The sequence below is a fragment of the Esox lucius genome, chromosome 22 (assembly GCF_011004845.1).
Source record: "Esox lucius isolate fEsoLuc1 chromosome 22, fEsoLuc1.pri, whole genome shotgun sequence".
Lineage (NCBI taxonomy): Eukaryota > Metazoa > Chordata > Actinopteri > Esociformes > Esocidae > Esox > Esox lucius.
In genome coordinates this window covers 10,036,252-10,057,259 of record NC_047590.1, presented here as the reverse complement: position 1 = coordinate 10,057,259, position 21,008 = coordinate 10,036,252, and the positions used below count along the sequence as shown (strand labels likewise).

At 38.9% G+C, this 21,008-nt stretch overlaps 2 protein-coding genes and 1 long non-coding RNA gene across 4 annotated transcripts; 2 read left to right on the top strand and 1 right to left on the bottom strand.

Moving 5' to 3' along the window:
* Positions 1-2,766, bottom strand: grpr (gastrin-releasing peptide receptor). Its single transcript, XM_010886499.3, has 3 exons — positions 2,195-2,766; positions 827-1,178; positions 1-706 (listed from the first exon to the last, which is right to left on the bottom strand). The coding sequence occupies exons 1-3, from the start codon at positions 2,602-2,604 to the stop codon at positions 314-316; spliced, it is 1,155 nt and encodes a 384-aa protein (XP_010884801.1). The 5' UTR covers positions 2,605-2,766; the 3' UTR covers positions 1-313.
* Positions 2,767-10,426: 7,660 nt separating this feature from the next.
* LOC105019926 lies at positions 10,427-16,223 on the top strand. Of its 2 annotated transcripts, none has more exons than XR_002195906.2 (5): positions 10,427-10,843; positions 12,721-12,922; positions 13,842-13,899; positions 14,180-14,207; positions 15,101-16,223. It is a non-coding gene; the product is annotated as an uncharacterized LOC105019926 (long non-coding RNA). The 2 variants fall into 2 exon arrangements; XR_828681.3 differs by having other exon boundaries at positions 13,803-13,899.
* Positions 16,224-16,985: 762 nt separating this feature from the next.
* On the top strand, positions 16,986-20,862 carry LOC105019927 (cell surface A33 antigen). The gene is made up of 7 exons (XM_010886483.4): positions 16,986-17,537; positions 18,339-18,505; positions 18,931-19,144; positions 19,249-19,413; positions 19,491-19,607; positions 19,724-19,856; positions 20,080-20,862. Exons 1-7 carry the CDS (start codon positions 17,489-17,491, stop codon positions 20,528-20,530), a joined length of 1,296 nt encoding a protein of 431 aa, XP_010884785.1. The 5' UTR covers positions 16,986-17,488; the 3' UTR covers positions 20,531-20,862.
* The last annotated feature ends 146 nt before the right edge of the window (positions 20,863-21,008 follow it).

Below are 21,008 nucleotides of genomic sequence, written 5' to 3'. Positions count from 1 at the left end.
TGACAAGATATAATCAAATATTTGCAAAAATGTGCGGGGTGTACTCACTTTTGTGAGATACTGTATATATAGGTTTTCATGTTGGTCATATCTGTAGCTAGCTGCAATGTGATAATGACATTAATACAATCAAACAGGTCAGGAACTATCCTTAAGGGATATATATATATTTTTTTTATAGTCATATAACTAAATGCCTGTGGTGGGGTCAGTCTGTCTAACATTCTCCTACCGTCCACCTGCCTGTCTCACTCTCTACTTCAATCCACCTGTCTGTCTCACACCTTAACCAGTCCATCCGTGTGGGTCTGTCTCACACATTGTCCTCCTGGCAGAGTGGCTTTCCATTAACCAGACTGGCCACTGATTGGTTGGTACTCCTCAGGGAGGTCATGTTTGTGTTGCTCCTGTTCCTCCTGCTGCTCATGGAGCTCCTGACCAGGGCCCTATAACCACAACACAGCTGCTTGTTAAACTGCTTCTGGAAGCTCTTGCTGAGCAGGTAAAGGGCGAATGGGTTGACGCAAGAGTTGGTGAAGGCCAGGATGCGGGCCCCCACAGTGAAGACAAAGTGGGCCATGGAGGTGTCCACTTTGGTGTAGTGGTAGGAGCGGTTCAGGTAGATCACATGACTGGGGAGCCAGCACACAGCAAAAAGGCCCACGAAGACCAGCACCGTCTTCGCCAGGCGCTTCCTGGACTCTATCTGTGTTGGAGGAATGGATGAAAACATGGAGAAATGTTGAAATGTGGAGAAGGTCATGAGAGGAGGAAGAAGGTGAAGAAGATGAAGAAAAAGATGAAGAGGTGGAAGAGGGCATCCTACCTGTCTTCTGACATGCATGTTGCCCTCCACAGGCATGTCATAGGCACTCCTGATCAGGCTCCTGGCGATGAACAGATAATACACCGATATAACCGACAGAGGAATTACATAGAAGATGAGAAAAGAGGCCATGGAGTGGATCTTGGGGTGCAGTTCCCCCTCGTGTGGATAGGGGGCGCAGGTGATGAAGGTCTCGTTGGTGTTGTGGATGCTGAAGGTGCGCAGGTCTGAGAAGACCGCCTCCGGAATAGCCAGAGTCACGGAGAACAGCCAGATCACTGCAGCCCGCAGAACAATCCTCACCGGGGCGTTGGATGTCTGGAGGTCCATCGGCTTCACGATCGCTTTGTACCTGGCGATATTAACACACAGTTGGAGGATGATAGACATCTGTCTATATAATTTAATTATTTTCTGTTAATGGCATATGTGAGAAATTAGTGCTGAAATCATATCATGAATGAATATCTTGAATACACCAGCTAGAGAGACATTCTATCACATTTGTTGTGTCGAAAGGTTGTAAACACTTCACAAAACAGATGTAGAAAGTTTTCAAATATAAGGTATTTGTGTGCAGAGAATCTAGTCTAAGGCTACAAATAACACCTGCTGCTCCTCGCAGCAAGGGTGCCCATGACATCTGACACAGAGCAGAACCCGCCAGCGACTTCGCCATTGACTCATGAAGGCCACGGACTGTACAGTCAGCCCGCGAACGCGCGCTCAGCCTCGTTTATATCAGCCCAGCGAGTTTGGACTGATAACCAAAGCTGTTCAAGCGTAACACAAGGAGTTGATTTGTCAAAGGTCTTCCGAATGTAACTGTCATAAGAGCAACCCACCTCCAGATACCAGGAGGTACTTTTCACAATAGCATTAGACGGGAAACCAAAAATCACAATACTCAGCAATTATTTTGATATGCCTGCTTGTGAAACTAGTTTTCACACCTCGACATGTGGGTCGTGTCTAGAAATGTACAGGTCCTTAGAAGAACTCAGTCCATCTCTCCATCCTCAGCCACTGATACGCGCACGTCCACACAAACACTCAAACATATTCCTAAGAATCCAGCACATCTTGTGTGCCGTTAACTGAATGCATAACACTGCAACGCAGGGTGTCACATTATCTTTACATTTTGTCAGTGATGCTTTTAGAGAAAGGATATGCTTCACAAGTTTTGTTTTAAAAAATATTTTACATTTCCACACCAGTTGAAATGGCATATGTGTTGCCTATGAATTTGTTACACAAAATTGGATATATTCTTCTGTGCTGGATATCTGAATATATATGTGTGTGTGTGTGTGTGTATGTGTGTGTCATATAGGCTATAGTAAATCTATCGTTTGCCATACTTACCTATCAGCGGACAATGCAGTCAGGGTAAAAACCGACACTCCAACCGATGTGAGTTGGATAAACGGTATGAGTTTACATCCTATTCTACCGAAGAGCCATTCGTCCGCTAGGTACCGACTCGCGTCCACTGGCGCACAGGTGACCAGGAGGAGCACGTCCCCGAACGCAAGACTTGACATGAACAGGTTTGGGACATTTCGCATGGACTTAGCGGAACAGAATGTAATGATTAGGGTTATGTTACCGATTAGTCCAAGGACTATGATCACTCCATAAACTGCTGTGATGGCGATGCTAACGTAGGAGGGTTCCGTGTTGGCTCCCGAGTGAGTGTGGTGGTGCGCCCATTTGGACAGATTTTGGTATGAATCCACTTCGGTGAGGAAATCAAAAGGTTCCTCGAAAGACATTCTGTCAACGTCGCGTGACTTGTAGGGTGTTCCTTCAAGTTTACTTTAATTCGTTTCATGTGTGTTTTGCTGATAGTTTCCAAATTATTTATATTTTTTATAAATGCTTGTCCATTTGGACAGTTTCACTTTGACACAATAGCCAATCTCTTCGTGCGCGCTGCTCCTTTGCTCTCCAAACCGGTCACTGATGATTGAGCTGTGGATGTATTGAATAGAACGCACCACTTCTTATTGTCCTGTGAATACGCGTGCGCAAAATGTGGTTTATGTCATGTTGCGTGCTCTGGGTCAGCAGACTCGAGGAATTAATAAATCAATTTTTGCAGGGTCTATTATTTTAAGTCTATTCGTTTGATATTTTAGGCTACTTGTTTTATTATGTTATGATAATAAAAATGAGAATATATCTCTTTGGAATACTATACATGTGTTAGTAGTAAACACGTTGGGCGTCGTGGGATGAATTTTAACCTGCTAACCTAGCAGTCAGCCCGTGTACTATTCAACACCACAAAATGTACCATTCAGCCAAATAACTAAAAGGAGAATTTACAATAAATGTTCCAGATTCTCAATTGTTGCCTCTTCGGGGCTTATTAAGGATCCAACGAAATGTAGTTGTAGTTTAGATTTCACATTGTGCACCTGAATATAACTGGCTCAATAGACCAGCTTATTTTTGTAGGTATAATTTTGTATTGTTTGATAAAGCTCATTATTCACTCTCCAGAGACATCTATTATTTTAATAAGTTAAGTATGTTCAAGAAGATTGAAGGAGGATAAATTAACTTTCAAAACATCAGGTTTGGAATTAAAAAAAAAACTTTGTGCTTCAATTGCTTTGTGCTTCATGAAAAACATTTTGTATTTATTCAGCCTTTATTTGTTAACAAAAGAGAGCAAGATCGTAACAGAGAGAGAGAGAGGAAGGAGAGAGACCAAGAGAGAGAGACATAAAGGAAACCAATAGACAGAGGAAGACAGGGACTGCAGCTAAGCGAAAGAGATAATCTAATTAGAAAAGAAAGTATTATATTAAGAACATCTGTCGGACATCAACAAAATAAATATGTTTATTAAAATGTGTGCGAAATGGGAGAGTGACAATATAACCAATATATGGACACACCATTCAGAAAGGCTGGAGAGAGAGTAAGAGAAATAAATGGAGAGTCAGGGAACACGGCAGTGATGGGAAGACATAGGAAGGAAAAGGAATATCAGATTAGAAAAGAAACCATTAACCATTAAGGACATTACCAACCAGACGTCCAGCTGACACAGCCAGCTGTGAAGGTCTCAAGTGTGACATCTCAGAATCAAAGAAAACACCTTGGGATCAGTAAACAAAGCCTACGCATTAAAGGATGTCATCTCTCTTGTTCGCTCTCATCTCTTTTCACGTCTTTCCAAATCTCTTCTTCTGACATAAAATGGAAAATCTGTAAAGCCACAATCCTTTATTCAATCAAGTGGGTATATTGTGTATCATGATATTGAATTATCATTGACCAGCCAATCCAGCAGTGTACCTTTAAAGGGGAAGTTCACCCATGGCTGCATTGCGGTGTATTGTCACTGTTTCTGTGCTTTATAGTTCAAATATTTTTTTAAGGAATCTGTGCAAAGAATTATATTCTGTAGATTACAGAATGTGCTAACTGGATATACACACATACATATACATATATATATATCTGACATGTTTATGTGACATCTTGATATCTATATATACAGAGGATATAAAAAGTCCACAGACCCCTGTTAAAATGCCTAGTTCTTGTAATGTAAAAGAATGAGACAAAGATAAATCATTTCAGAACTTTTTCCATCTTTAATGTGACCTATAACGTGAACAATTCAGTTGAAAAACAAAAAAATGAAAAACTCCCAATAACCTGGTTGCATTTGTGTCAAACGCTTAATTTAAGATCTTGTGGAGTTACAGTATTTTGAGGTAAAATCCTAATTTCTAGATTAGTTTTCAAAAGTTGGTAATCATGTACTTTAAACATTGTACCACAAATGCAATGTTTAAATGGTTATTAGGTTAAAGCTACATTTGTTATAATTTTGTCACGATAACCAATGGTAGCTTAATGAACAGATGTAGCATGTGCTGTCCTGCTGCAGCAATTTTCCTGCTGTAGCCATTTTGTTTATTCAGTGAAAGTAGAAAGTTTTGTTATTGTGGTTAAGTATATGGAAAATATGAATGAGATCTCATTTCTAAAGTGGACAATATATAATTGTTACTGATTTTGTATAACTGTGTGCAGATTAGGTTTTTATTTTCGATCGAATTTACCAGGGTTGATCTTGAGATGAGTGTCGAGACAGTCTTAGTTTATACATTCTCTGGGGGAACAGTTGGAAGCTACATGTGGTCAGTTGGTTGGTACACTACATACTGAGTGCTGAACTTTTGCATTCCACTGCATCTTGGATAAGAATTCCAAGCATTTTTGTCTAATCATAACCGGGTAAGAGTTTTGAGATAAAAGAAGACACTTTTTATTTTGATACGCGTTTTGTTTCAACAGAGCTCTTGGCATAACACGTGTCAGTGACAGAGAGATTTGGGAAAAATTGTTCCATTTATGGGAATTGTCTAATAAAGGTGCTGGCTTCCAATAAAGGCCTCAAACATGACATAATTGAAGTAGGGCTATGAAGAAGCAAAAAAGACTACCAGTCAATGAAATAGACTGAATGACAGCTACAAGAAATGTTATTCTGCAACACCACCTATTGATGCTAAAATTGCATTTGACAAGTTTGGTTATGTTCATCTGTCAATAGCGCTAAAGTAAAAATAATTAATTTGTGCAAATATGCACATTTTGGAAGAGGGTATACTTTTTCACCTGAGTGTATATGCTTGCTAAGATAGGCACCTTCTGTCATGTAAAGGTAATCCATTTTTAAAACCTGGATTTTCTAAAGGGTTAACGATAACGCAATATTTTGCTCATTGTCCTTAAGAAAGGTTATAGAAAATTGATATTTTTATCAGACTGAGACTCCAAAAAGGTTGCTTATTGTTCCTAAGAAATTACTTCTTAAAAAGTGACATTTTCACTGAGCAGAAAGATACTTTGACAGAACAGACTAGTATGAATGGACTGTTCATTATGTTGTCTTTATTCAACTACAGACATGTGGAAGCAGTTTGCACTCAGTTGGCCTCATCAAACCGATAATTTCTTTTCATTTTTTGGCTGTTCTTTACTGAGCAATTAAATGGTCCTCCAAATGTCACACATTATGTATTCTGGTTGGCTTGATCCTCTATCACTAGAGCTAATGATTGGAGTTCAAAAATATCATTTCCATTCAATAGGGTCCCCTCTGACCTTATCCAGCCCCTCTCAGCATGTTGACTAAATGTCACATTTAATTGTTTTGCAAAATGCGCTCCAGAAGACAACTGTGTTGTTATTCAGAGTTTAATTTCTGGCTATTATTTCAGAAAGATTATTTGTTTAATTTTACAGGTAGATGCAGTGCCTTTGGAAAGTATCGAGGCACCTTTAATTTCTTCACGTTGTGATGTTATAGACTTAATTCATAACTGAAATTTCCTTTGCCATCAATCTACATACAGTGGGGAGAACAAGTATTTGATACACTGCAGATTTTTCAGGTTTTCCTACTTACAAAGCATGTAAAGGTTTTTATCATAGGTACACTTCAACTGTGAAAGACAGAATCTAAAACAAAAATCCAGAAAATCACATTGTATGATTTTTAAATAATTAATTTGCATTTTATTGCATGACATAAGTATTTGATCACCTACCAACAAGTAAGAATTCCGGCTCTCACAGACCTGTTAGTTGTTCTTTAAGAAGCCCTCCTGTTCTCAACTCATTACCTGTATTAACTGCACCTGTTTGAACTCGTTACCTGTATAAAAGATACCTGTCCACACAATCAAACAGACTCCAACCTCTCCACAATGGCCAAGACCAGAGAGCTGTATAAGGACATCAGGGATAAAATTGTAGACCTGCACAAGGCTGGGATGGGCTACAGGAAAATAGGCAAGCAGCTTGGTGAGAAGGCAACAACTGTTGGCGCAATTATTATAAAATGGAAGAAGTTCAAGATGACGGTCAATCTCCCTCGGTCTAGGGCTCCATGCAAGATCTCACCATGTGGGGCATCAATGATCATGAGGAAGGTGAGGGATCAGCCCAGAACTACACAGCAGGACCTGGTCAATGACCTGAAGAGAGCTGGGACCACAGTCTCAAAGAAAACCATTAGTAACACACTACGCCGTCATGGATTAAAATCCTGCAGCACACGCAATGTCCAGGCCTGTCTGAAGTTTGCCAATGACCATCTGGATGATTCAGAGGAGGAATGGGAGAAGGTTAAGTGGTCTGATGAGACAAAAAAATTATCTTTTTGGTCTAAACTCCACTCGCCGTGTTTGGAGAAAGAAGAAGGATGAGCACAACCCCAAGAACACCATCCCCACCGTGAAGCATGGAGGTGGAAACATCATTCTTTGGGGATGCTTTTCTGCAAAGGGGACAGGACGACTGCACCACATTGAGGGGAGGACGGATGGGGCCATGTATCACGAGATCTTGGCCAACAACCTCCTTCCCTCAGTAAGAGCATTGAAGATGGGTCGTGGGTGGGTCTTCCAGCATGACAACGACCCGAAACACACAGCCAGGGCAACTAAGGAGTGGCTCCGTAAGAAGCATCTCAAGGTACCAAATATTAAGTTCTGCTTTTCTGATGTATCAAATACTTATGTCTTGCAATAAAATGCAAATTAGAAACTTAAATATCATGTGATTTTCTGGATTTTTCTTTTAGATTCCGTCACTAACAGTTGAAGAGTACCTATGATAAAAATTACAGACTTCTACATGCTTTGTAAGTGGGAAAACCTGCAAAATTGGCAGTGTATCAAATACTTGTTCTCCCCACTGTACAATATATCATAATTAAAATAAATAAAATAAAAATAAGTTTTCCTTTCCTGTCTTTAGAACACTTGTGGCATATTCAACTGATAGGACATGATATAGAATGGCACACAACTGTCTATATACGGTTCCACCTTTTACCACACATATCAGAAGAAAGTGTGTTGAGACATATGAGGCTTAAGGGAAAGGTCATGTTAAACTTTTAAAGCATTGAAGGTTCCCAGGAGCACATTGGGCTCTCACGTTGTGAAATGGAGATGTTTGGAAACACAGACTCTTGCTGGCCGTCAAATCAAACTAAGGACTTGGGCAAGAAGGGCCTGGGTCTGTGAATGTCTTTGAGTGGCCCAGCCAATTAGCAAGTTAATTAATGATAGAAATAAATGGAGAAACGTAAGGACATGTGGGGCATATGTCATCACCTCGGCATTCTGGGATGTTTACTTCTCTATCAATCAAAATAATGACAGGATTTAATATAGAAAATATAATTCATTATTTTAATGTTACCCCAGTTATCCCCTGCCACCTTCTAGACTTTTTTCAAGACATTGTTTAAAAGTCACATTTAATTGTTTTGCCAAGTCCACTCCAATCCATTTTAAATGACTAATCAATAAGACAACAGCTTTTTTATTCATTATTTATTTTCTGTCTTGTTTCAGAACATTTAATTTATATTGGCAGATGGAATATTTTTAATGGTTGCTGGCTGACTGACTTTGACCAGATTACAGAAACAGTCTAGAATAGAAGGAATACTTTTATTTAGTCCTGAATAGTAAACTATTCATAATGTTGTCTTCATTCAACCAAAGACGTGAAAATAGATCACAGACATCCTCAACAATAACAACTAAAAAGTGGAAACCCATTACTTTTTCATTAATTGACAGTTGTGTTCTTTATTGATTAGTCAAACTGCCAAATGTCACCTGTGATGCATTATGGGATGTTTCCTATACTCAATCATTAGAACTGGCAGGCCCTGCAGTTACCATAGAGATACATGCCAAATGGATAGGCGATGTCCCAGATGTTCCCCTATTCCCTTTTGGTGCACTACTTGTGACCAGGGTACATAAGGAAGTGGGTGAAATTTCAGATCCAGCCATGTTTCTTTTTCTCTATTGTCCTCAGAACATCCCCTATATCACGGACGGACATGAGATGTGGTTCCTGTTGTTAGAAAGGTAGAAAGGTGAGGAGGTGTGAGGATGTGTAATGAGATGTGAGAAGGTATGAGCAGGTGTGAGGAGGTACTGCACTGTATGAGGTGATGTGATATGCAGTGAGATGTGCAAAATTCAGAGTGTAGAGAGGTCTTTGGAGGTGTAAGGAGTTGGGTAGAGGTCTGAGGGGGTGTTGGGAGGTGTGCAGAGATGAAGGGAGGTGTGTCCCTGTGAATTATCATTATATCAGCTCATTATTCTCCTCACAGCTTTCAGACCAATAACCTGTCTTTAAGAAGACACGCGCACACACACACCCACACACACACCCACACACACAGAATGCTGTTCCTGATGACTCACCATCAGTGGATGAGGAAACAATGCATGCTATATCAATCACAATCTTTGTCTTGAATGGCACCCTATTGCCTACATAGTGCAAGATTTTAGGGCACTGCGTGAGAAATAAGGTGCCATTTGAGACGCACTTAATCACAATCACTGTTGTATAGAACCATAGAAATTGCTCTGAGATGGATTTTGAGGCATCAGTGAAAGCCTGTTCAGTTTGTCCTGTCTGTTATTATAGCCTGGTGATATCCACTCACATCAATATTGGCAATCTCCAGATGAAAAACTATATGGATTAGCCCGGAAATGTCTGAGCATGAGGCCTAGAATTGAACATTGACTGTGTTCTTCCATGAGAGGGCGCTTGTTGCACTTTCTCTCAAGTCATTCAATTTAAAAGAAATTCAAACAAGGTTTTGTTTCTATGTGCCAGCGGGATGTAATTACACGCCCACCTCAAACCAGTCCGACTTGAATTAATACGAGCTTCAACACACCTTTATCCAGTTCCTGCTCTCTGAAACCTGGCAAGCGTTGTTGACAACCACTCACCTCGCCTACCTTTTATCTTACATCAATGTATTCGGTCGGGGTTTTCACTCCCATGCATCAGTTTCACACTGCGGTGAAGTTAGATTTATATTCAAGATTGGGATTTTGATCGTCAATAACTCATCAACGAAACCTGCCAGAAAGCCAGCAATTACAGTCTGAATCTGCTGGCGATAGCGAACAAGCAACACTCCTTGTTTTTCCTTATCGGTTTCATATTTATCTTTCGAGTCGAAAAGAACGTGAAAACCTGCTTTACCTGATGCGAGGGTTAAGGCACCGTCTTAAAAGTGCACCATTATCTGGTCATGTTGATGAAAAACTTCAGTTGTTCATGTAAATGCCGATAGATCGTATCAAAATTACCAACCAATACTGCTCGACCATCAACATCCTTTAGTTTTCCAATGTTCCAATGTAGGTAATTATTAACATTATTATTTTTCAAGCAATTATCCATCAAAAATGTCTCAATAGCTCGGATCCAAAACGTATATGGAAATAATCAACTGATATAATCAACTAATATAGGTTCAGGGAGAGCTCCTCTACCATCAACATCCTTTATTTTGGCTATTTTTCAATTTTGGACATTATTACTAGTTTACAAAGCATTTTCCCATCAGAAATGCTCAATTGCTCTGACCCAATAAAAGTTATATGGAAATAATCAACTGATAGCAATATCAGTTAGTTATTTTAATAGACGTTTTATTGGGTCAGAGCTATTGAGATGTTTCTGAATTAAAATGTTTTAATATTAATAATTTCCTTAATTATAATACTGAATGATGCTCATGCTAGGGCAGTTGTCCCTGACGGTCTATTAAAAAAGTTACCTTGGGTCTGAAGTACTGACCATTATTTTAATAACAGGCAATACAATTATTTTTACCTTAACTTTTTTTAATAATGCAAAACAACAACCATGTAAATGGTAGGGCACTTATATAGTTGTTTCGATTGGTTTATGTTTTTTTGGTTGCAATGCAATTGGCGTTTGCCAGTAAAAACGACATATATTATGCAATTTTAACACGCTCCCTTAACTGAGAACACACGGAGAAACCGCAATATACATGGCTGTTCCGTCTTTTTAAAATGTAACCGAACAGAGGAAACAGGGAGTGTTGCTTGTTCTGTATCGCCAACAGATTCAGAATATGCAATTGCTGTCTTTCTGGCAGGTTTCGTGGATGAGGTATTGACAAATATTGAATATAAAGCTAACTTCAACGAGTCTGTTTCATTGCCAGTGGTAAATATAGGCTACTAGGCTATATCATTTGTCCTGTTATTTCTCCCCATTCGGAGAGTTTTCCATTGTTAAAAAAAGGGGAATTGAAAAGGACGTGAAAAAAAGATATATGTGGAGAACCGTGGTAAAGGTAGTTTTACGTTCGATATTTGACAGATATTCAGACATTCAAAGCTCAATAGCTCGCAAACATTTGAAGCTACAAACCCCGGGTTAGTCTCGTTTTGAAAGAAAAAAAGTTGGACCACACCGCACAGGCCTCGTTTTCTTGATTCTGATCGTGGTTTTCAAACTGCGGGAGACATTTTTGGCGACATTTAAGTCAGTCTGCATAAAATAAAAGCACGTTGCAAGGGAGCGTCAACAAAGTGCATCATCAACATTTTCAAATCTCAACAACTCTTTGACTACATCACCTATAAACCTCAAACCAATGTTAAACTGTTCAAGAAGAAATGGAAATGGGCTGCTCCTTATAGATTGCTAAACTTTTTTATGGATAATATAGATATTAATATATTGTCTATGAACACATTAAAACAATTCAGTTTAGAATTTCAATAGCTCCCAGATCACCTGACCTAGATATTTTAAATCACTCTTATAATCATCAGAGGGATGGCTCACACATTGCACAGCGTTTGGTTTCCCAGTTAAGTACCTAAAAAATTTTAGGGAAGCATTTGAAAATTCAAAATGTCAATAGCTCTCTCAACATGAGACTGAGATACATACTTTTGATGCTTGATTATTCACTACATAGGGCTGCATGTTCCACACCCTTTAGTTTCCCCCAAACATGAATCCCAGTTTTTTTTTTTTAAATACCCATATATGACAAAAACAAAATACATATATAGGACAAAATAACAAGATCATTGTTATGATCTTCATAGGGAAGGGTCATACATTGCACAGCCTTAGAATTTTTCATAATTGGATTCCATTTTTTTTATGGATGTATTTGTCAAAAAAATGATTTAGCAAATAATTTTTTCATTTGAGAATATTGGATGAAAAGCAGGCATGGAGAATCTTGGAAACAAAGTAGGTGGATGAAAGGGATGCTGCATTTGCTATAATAATTCTAACAAAGCTCAAATAAATTCTAAGCATTTATCTGCATTTAATAGATCACATATAATAATCAAAACATCTGGATTAATATTTGGGGAAAACTAAAGGGTGTTTAGTTTTCTGCTGCCCTATGTAGGGAATAATGTAACATCAAATGATGTGTCTGTCTCATTCTGAGAAAGCTATTCAAATTTTGAATATTCAAATGCTTCCCGAAAATTGTGTGCACTGTAAACCCAAACATTCAAAGTAATTAAATAGATTAAGTAGTGTATACTTAAAGTTTTAGATACAGTTCTACTAACTTAATTAGGTCAAGTTACTTTTTGGGTTACTTTTTGAGTAACTATAACTAATAATTTTTGATTAAATTGAACAATTGTTTTGTATAAGTAAGCTTAACTTAAGTTATGTTTTTAAGTACAACTTAATAGAATTAAGTAATTACATGCTAAGAATGATAAAGTCCTGTTATTTATATTGTTTCAAATAGGGATGATGTAAAAATATAGCACATGCTAAGTACAATAAAATCTCAAAGTGCTTCACCAATTAAGTACAATCGATCATAACAAATAAATTGCAATCATAGCCTATTAAAACAGTAACAATTTGATTGGGGAAAATGGTCTGAAATGCATTAGACATAAGTGGAAGACAAAATATATTCATTTTATTTATTTTTTGTATTTTTTATGTCATCAGTTTAATGCAGCCTATATCATTTTTATTTTTCTCTTAAGTGTTGAGCAGCTGCAGGGATATATCTTTATTCAGAGCAACCTCCGAAGCAGAATGCGGCGCTAATGCGCATACTACACTGATTCCTTACCACTGTTTGGAAAAAAACAGAACAGATTGTAATCGGTCGCAGAAGGCGGGAAGCAACAGAAGGCGTAGAAAGTTACTACCTACGCGGCAACAGTCAGCATCACTGGACTTAATGTAAGTTTAGTTTAATATTCACTTTACTTCTTTTATACATTCGTTGATGTGTTTGTCTCAGAGAGCGTAGACCTTCTCCGAGCCCCCGCCCCCTTCACTGGCTTCTCACGGGAGTGTTGTAGTGCATTGGCAACTTGGTGACGTTAAGTCAGATATAGGTTAGCTAGCTGCTAAAGGGCTATAGCCACTTAGCGCAACCACTAACGTTACACACTCCAGCAGCACAACTAGCGACCTACCACTACCAGACTCACTGAAGAGTTTGACGACGGATGAATCACACGCTCATTCCCCGCTTAAAGGTGGTGTTAGAAAATTAGTCGTTAGTAGAAGCACTAACTATGCCATAATTCAGAGTTTTTTGTTGATGGAAACTTTCCATAGTGCCCCGCTAAGGTCCAATATCATATTAAAAGAGCGTGAATGAGCATAATAGGGCCTATTTAAGCTCAAACGGAGTTCTACACTGCAATTCCGCGTTCTCTGTAGCTTCTAGCGACGCTCACTTTAAATTCTGTGTGAGCAGACTGAGACACAGAGATTGCTGTTAACAGAACACGAGTCAACTGCCCGTTCCCGCCAAATTCCACTTGTGCTGCGTTGGTTCTAAAACAAACTGGAGGCAAGCTGCTTTTCATGACAAAGATGAATACATTAAAAAACCTTACCAGTAAGGCTTTAGTTCGTAGAAATGGCATTATTGTTGATTAACTATGCAGTAAAATTCAAGCTGCTGCTTTTCTTTACAGTAATGTTATTTTGCTTGATGGTTTTAGTAGCTTGACACTTAGGGTATCAAATGAAAAGATCATTAACAGGGAACATTTATAAATGGAAGTATTTTTATTTTGACACTCTTTGAATGCTTTTAATTGTTCAGTTTCAGATCAGTTTATGCCTTTGCATCTCTGTGTTCAAGTTTCAAGAAGTTAAGACAGAGTTAAGGAAGATAACTGGAGATGTGAAAAAGATACCAGGTAATCCAATGAATGTGAATTCTTCTTAAAAACATGTTAAAAACTAGTAAGTTTACTTATGCTATTTTCCATCTATAGACGTTATATAAAACAAATTGTTTTGAGGAAAAGTTTATTATGTAAAAACAAATTGTTTGTCATTTTAAAGCAGTGTTAGCTGTAGTCCAGGATCATGTTTTGGTAAGCTAATAGTAATTAACTTGTAGTTATATTAAGTAGTGAGAATAAGCAGTTCTGTTTTAAAAGTCTAAACTTTGTCATTTTTTTCTCTGTCGTTTAGGTTTCTGGTTCCAAAATGATCTGGAAGTGTAAGTTGTGCACAGCTTCTTTCACCTCCAGAATACCGTTATTTAGACACTACAGACTGCAGCACAGCCACTATTCCAGAATCAACCCTCTTCCATGCCTCTACACTGATTGCATTTGTACATTTCGGACACTTAATGCACTGAGTACTCATTTGTCAGAACATGGATTTTATATTTTTCCCCTCTTACAATGAGACCCAGAGGCCTGTACTATGAAGCAAGATTCAGCGTTAACGAGGTAACTTCAGGTTCAACTCAGGGTTTTGTGTATCACAACGGTAGATCAGTTGTTACCGGGTTCAAACGCTGTGGTAACTTATGCTGAACACCTAACCTGGTCGGGAGCAGGTTATGTTGGAGATTTGAGATCAACCGGTGTAAAAGCACTGCCTACAGACCAATTAATACTCAATTGATAACACCATCACCGTTCTTAGAAGATCAGGTGAAGCTTGGTGCGCAGAGAGAGAAGTGCGCTCAGAAAAGGTTTGCCTATAAAACTGTGTCTGTGTTCTTCGTATTAATGTAGAGTTATAGTTTGCTCTTCTTATATAAAATATGCGGCTCTGGTAGATGTTTTGCGATTGGTCGTGCTGTGCAAACACTGCCTCTTATGTGAACGTGCGCGCCGCTGGATTGGGAAACCCTGGGATGACTAAACTAGTTGTTAGCCACCGTCGTGACACAGCTTATGCGGGACCGCGGTTGTTAGGGTTAGTGAAGCCGGGTAACTGAAATAAATCCAGGGCATGTTGATCTTGATTCGTAGTACAGGCTTCTGGTCTCCCTTGTTAAAGAGATATTTGATTTCAATGGGACTTGGTTAAAGAAAGATAAATTATGTCATCTGTTCCATGTGTTAGTTTGATTAGTATCTCTTTTCATTCATTCAGGACAAGTCTGATGAGCCAGAGCTTGATGCTGTTGCAGTGGGCCTCCTTACTGTCATCAGTGACCATGACACAAGTCCAGCTCACTACCACCCTGTGAGAATCTCTGTTGTTGTTGAAAGTGATGCCGTGGTCAGCCTCCCCAGACTTGGTGATGCCTTCCTGGTAATCTTTGGACTGATCTTTGCACTACACCTCAGCTATCCCATAGCACTGACAAACACTTTTGAATTCACTCAAAAGATTTTACTTGGTCTAGATAGTGGTAAACTGTCACCCAGTTTGCAGACCCTCAAGAATGACTTGTAGAAACTCATCTGAAAGAAGGCTAAAGCATTATAAAAGGCTAGTTGAAAGTTATGTCCTTTTGTCTAAATAATGCCTCAAAAAGATACTGCACTACTTTGCAGGTGTTCAGCCAATAGGCACAAACTACACAATATGCCTTTGTTCTCATTAATATGATGCAAAGGTAATGCTAATGTTTTGTATGTTTTAATGTTTTTCTCAACCATTGTGGCCTGCGCAGGATGACCCTCATTTCACTGTGCTTTTGATACTGGTTAATGTAATAAATTTACATTTTAGAGTTTCAAGTGAAAATGTTATTACAGTCTATAGAATTTTTGTAATTTCATCCAAATGCCCTGTTGTCTTACTCAGGAATTTGCCAGGAAGCCAAAAGCACAGTTTTTTCATTTATAGCTGTAATGAAATAATTAAATTTTGGTATTATTTGATATTGTTTATTATTGTTTTTGATTACTCCGATTATTTTCCTGACTATCTGATTAGTTGTCTGGTCAATATCAGAAATGTGTAATAAATACCTATTTCCTAGGGCCTTAAGTGACCAGGAACTCATTTGAAAGGCTAGAATCAGAATTTTGAGTTTCTTCATAAAATATATTTTGTTATTATTATTAAATTACTATTTATTTTTATTTATAAATGTTTATTTTTCTATTTCATTTTAACATTGCAGTGTGCTAAGAGCGAGCAGGCAAGAAAATACTGTTCAATAGCAGACGTTCATGACTTTTAGAAATATTAAATTTGTTAAACTCAATGTAATTGAGGCAATTATGTAAACAAACTCAACATATTTGACTAATGTGTACTTAAAACAACGACAACATAAACTAATAAACATTGAGTTTTGTTAACATAAAATGGTGTGGTTGTGTACTTATTATTTAAAAGTTATGTGAACTTATTCCAGTAATTTGAAAACTCGAAACTTCAAGTCATAATAACTGAAATTAATTGAGTTCCCTTAACAGAAAACTGTAAGTCATATTAACTGCAAATATTTGAGTTGAGCTAAATTAGTACTTTAATTTAACTGTTATCAAAAGGTACAAGTAGCAAGTCATCCAACCTTTTAAGTTCAGAAAAATTTTGACTTTTAAGTTAATCAACTTTAAAAAATGCAGGCAATCGATTGCCTCAATTTTTTTTAGTTCTGGTAACTTACTCGGGTTTACAGTGTAGGTGCTTAACTGGGAAACCAAAGGCTGTGCAATGTGTGAACCTTCCCTCTGAAGATAATAGTGATTTGAAGGGTCTAGGTCGTGTGATCGAGGAGCTATTGAAATTCTAAACTTTACATTATGTTTTAATGTGTTCATAGCAAATATATCCATATCTATATTATGCATATAAAAGTTTAGCAATCTGTAAAGAGCAGCCCATTTCCCTTTCTTCCTTAACAGTTTTACATTGGTTTGACGTGTTTAGGTGATTTTGACGAAGAGTTGTTGAGATTAGAAAATGTAGACGATGCAATTTGTGGACGTTCCCTTGCGACGTTCGGTGGTTATGTGCAGACGGATTACAATATTGCCACAAAGGTCTCCTGCCATTTAGAAACTCCTGTGCAGTGTGGTCCAACATTTTTCTTTCATAACGAGAATAACCCGAGGCCTGTAGCTTCAGTTGTTTGCGAGCTATTGAGCTCTGTATGTCTGAATATCGGTCAAAATCGAACGTAAAACTATCTTTACCACTGTATGTGACGATAGCAGCCCGGTATTTTAAAATAGAAAATAATTGCGTTGTGGAAAATAGTCTATTAATAATCAAAATTGCATTTGGGTGTAATGCATAATTTCTTCTTCGCAAGAGTTAGTCCGTTCAAGTGGATACAACGTTTGACACCGTAAAGAGTTTATAGACTCGTGAAGGGAACAACCAGGGCAAGTAATGACATGCAGAGGTCGGACGGAGAATGTTACCTGGAAAATATAGGCGTTCCATAGGCGGACAAAAACGTCACATGCAGAAGTTGTCGCCACCGCCGAGAAGTGTGTAGCCTTGACCAAGAGCGCCTGACGGGTTTCTAATCATAAAGTTACTGATGAGCCAAACGGTTTAATCAATTAATAATTGATGATGGTCTCGCAGAAAGTGATTTTTGCTGGGTTTTCAATTTGTCTTGGTGAGTTTGCACTTATTTTATTCGATAATTTCTCTTTAAAATTGACTTGTGTATCTGTAGGTATCAAGGCTATACCGAGAGCCACACCTAGGGTTATTTGGAAATGGCGGCTTGCCAAACATGTTGTAGTCTCTGTCTAGGTTATTTTATATCTCAATGGTCTTTGCACCAACCACACATTTATCACAATACATTGCTTAGAATATATTTTAATCTTAGCATTGTTGGTGGTATTTACGCAGCAATTGAAATGCGACATGTTAAATGTAAACATACACCTGAGAAAGGAGAATTCTAGAATTATTATTGAAATTAGTAAATCTTTTTTTTTTTTAAACGATGCGTTAGGTGTAATATTAGGCTGTCTTACCTTAGATACATGTTGTCTTAGAAGAAGAATGTACTGTCAGTTGCTCTAGGCAAGACTGCCAGCAGATGTGTCTGCTAAATTGAAAGCAATTGAAACTTTAAAGAGGTATAAAGCAGTATTTACTAACTTCATTTCCCAAGTTTCCCCCAACCTTACATTTTTTTGTAACCACAGTTCATCACACCCAGTTCCACTCACCAAGGGTTTGATGATTAGTTGAATCTGTGTGTGTTTGTCTGGGACTAACCTAAAATAAAACACCCATGTTTTTCAATTCTCCTGTAGTTATGGTTCCATCACCTTTATAAGTTGGTAGGAGCTCAGTTGTCACCAGGCTGTTTAAAAACACAGTGTTCTCCTCCTACAGCAGCTGTGTTTCTAAAACATGTATTCTTGTCCTTTTCCTTCCTGTTTGATTCTTCATGTGCTAGTCATAACTACGGCTGTGGCTTTAAATGTGGACATCCCTAATCCAGTGTATGAGTTTGCCCGCGGAGACAATGTCACCATACCATGCAACTTTCAAACCCAGAACCCAGTCAACAACTTGATCATTGTATCTTGGACGCACCATGCCGCCATTCCAGGAGATCCTGAGGTAATGCATCTTCTGGAAACTACTTAACGATCTTTCTTGCCCCTCTCCTTCCCAGATGATCCATACTTCAGGGCCTAGGAGAGGGTATGGAAATCAGATTTGAGTATAACACATCAGATTATTTTCTATCCCTGTTATATAATCAAAATATCAGTGGTCTTTGGAATTGAATATAACAACGTTTATGTTACTGGTCAAATGCTTTAACTGCTCGGCTGCAGTATCTGCGACCCCAAAACAGCAGCCTTTGTATTGTTTCAATTCCAACTTGGTGTAGTAAAGACCCAAAACAACAAGTTAATGTCCAAATACTATTGGAACTCTCTTCACGCTATGACCCAGGTTGGTTCTCTGAATGAAAAGAACAATTATTGTGAACAGGTGTTGGCATTTTAGTTTCTCTGCTATGTTTTTGCTGTTTACAGGTAAATATCCTTACCTACTACACCAATGGTGATTTGGACATAGATGCTGCGTACGAAGGAAGAGCTTCCCTGGAGGTAGACGTGACTAAAGGAGTAGCCAATCTGAAGCTCTCTTCCATCGGTCTCCAGGACAACCAAATATATGAGTGTCGGGTCACCATCCCCAAGGATGCCAAGGGCAAAGTGGCCGACACCACCCAGCTAGTTGTTCTGGGTAGAAATTGCATAAAACATTCTGCTTTAGTCCAAAATAAATCTTAGACAATTGTTATTGACGATAGTGTATAACCTAACATTCTTAAAATATTGTGTGCACAGTGGCCCCCTCTGTGCCTGTCTGTAAAGTGGTGGGGACGGCGGAGTTTGGACAGAACATCAACCTGACATGTCTGTCTGCAGAGGGATCTCCTCCACCAACCTACACGTGGCAGAGCTTTGACGTCACAAACAAAGCCCGGTCGTTTCTGCCCAAGATGATACCGAGTAGGTTTTGTTTGCTCGGTTTCGCGCGCTGTTGACGCGACCCCGGACGTAACTCAAAACGTGTGTTTGTCTTCCAGAGGATGGTGTCCTGTCTCTCTTCAATCTCACGGCAGAATTTTCAGGGTACTACATCTGCACCTCCACCAACAAGATCCGCAGTGCCAGCTACAACATGACCCTGGCCGTCATGCCACGTGAGCTGAAACTTTACCTCTAACTTTACTACTACTACCACCGCCATCAATACTGACAATAGGCTACATACAAATGAATCCGTTTGAATGTGAATGTTGTCCTGTTCCTCCTTCAGCATCTATGAACGTGGCCTCGACAGCAGGCATCATTGGAGCGGTGGTGGCTGCTCTCCTGGTGCTCATCATCATCATCTACTGCTGCTGCTGCAGGAAGAAGAAGGATGAGGAAGAGCCTGAGTATCCTGTGGAGTACGTATGATCGCACACACTGGTTTTTGTGTTATGGTGAACGGGTGAATAATTCAGATTTTCTTTTTAAACCTTACCATAACAACTTTAACTTTTAGGCCTAAACATAACCTAAACCTAATGCCTAAATCTAAAATTAACCTAGAGAGACATGAATGTAGAGATGAGTGCACACGCTAAGAAACGCGCACACACAGTCACGTATGCATAAATCTCTCTTCAGGGGTCAAGGCACTGAGCTCCTTGACAAAGTGCCCATTGAGAATGGAGAGGAGCGACGGACACGCTGCAGGCCAGATGATGATGATGATGATGATGACTATCGGCGTCCGAAGACTGTCAGCAAAGACCAGTACCAGGAACGTACCGAAAAAGAATTTGACCGCCGCAGTGACTATGACGACCGCCGCAGTGACTATGACGACCGCCGCAGGGACTTTGACGACCGCCACGAGCAGTATGATGATCCCAGAGACCGGTACGACCGCTATTCTGACCGCCATGATGCTGACCGTGGCTACGATGAGCGCAGCGACCGCGGACGATACAGCGACCGCGGTCGATACGGCGACAATTACGATGAGCCCCACGACAACCGCGAAAGACCACCCAGTGTGCCCGCTAACAAGCCTGCCAAGAATCTTAAAACTTCTACACCAATGGATTATATTTGATTAGTGCGAAGCACTTCGTTACTGTCTGATCCTAGTGTGGAGTGTATGGTGGTAGGGGGGGGCTCACTTCTGGAATGTCAAGAAGTAAATTGAAATGCTCATTTCATTTTAATACTGGCATCGTCTTTACTTTTACTCATATTGCCTATAAGAAGCTGTTTGTTTTTGCAACTTTGGTGACGCATGTTGTTGCAGGTGTGTAGTTGTTGCATTCAAATATTTTATAATAGCTTTTGGTGATGGTATAACGTGTATATTTTTAATGTGTACATTTTGTTAAAATGCCCTTTGGTGTCAGGAGGTTTCATTATTCTTTTTTTAAAGTGTTTAAAACTACATTAAACTGTTATTACATTTTAAAAAAACACTTGCATTCTTCTGTTAATATACAGGTGCTGGTCATAAAATATAATCAAAAAGTTGATTTATTTCAGTAATTCCATTCAAAAAGTGAAACTTATATAATGTATACATTCAT

Coding starts and splice junctions, on each gene's coding strand:
- grpr (XM_010886499.3), bottom strand. CDS start 2,604: ATGTCTTTCGAGGAACCTTTTGATTTCCTCACCGAAGTGGATTCATAC. Junction 1,179..2,194: donor ACTGCATTGTCCGCTGATAG/GTAAGTATGGCA, acceptor TAATATCGCCAG/GTACAAAGCGATCGTGAAGC. Junction 707..826: donor ACATGCATGTCAGAAGACAG/GTAGGATGCCCT, acceptor CCTCCAACACAG/ATAGAGTCCAGGAAGCGCCT.
- LOC105019927 (XM_010886483.4), top strand. CDS start 17,489: ATGATGGTCTCGCAGAAAGTGATTTTTGCTGGGTTTTCAATTTGTCTT. Junction 18,506..18,930: donor CCATTCCAGGAGATCCTGAG/GTAATGCATCTT, acceptor TGCTGTTTACAG/GTAAATATCCTTACCTACTA. Junction 19,857..20,079: donor GAGCCTGAGTATCCTGTGGA/GTACGTATGATC, acceptor ATCTCTCTTCAG/GGGTCAAGGCACTGAGCTCC.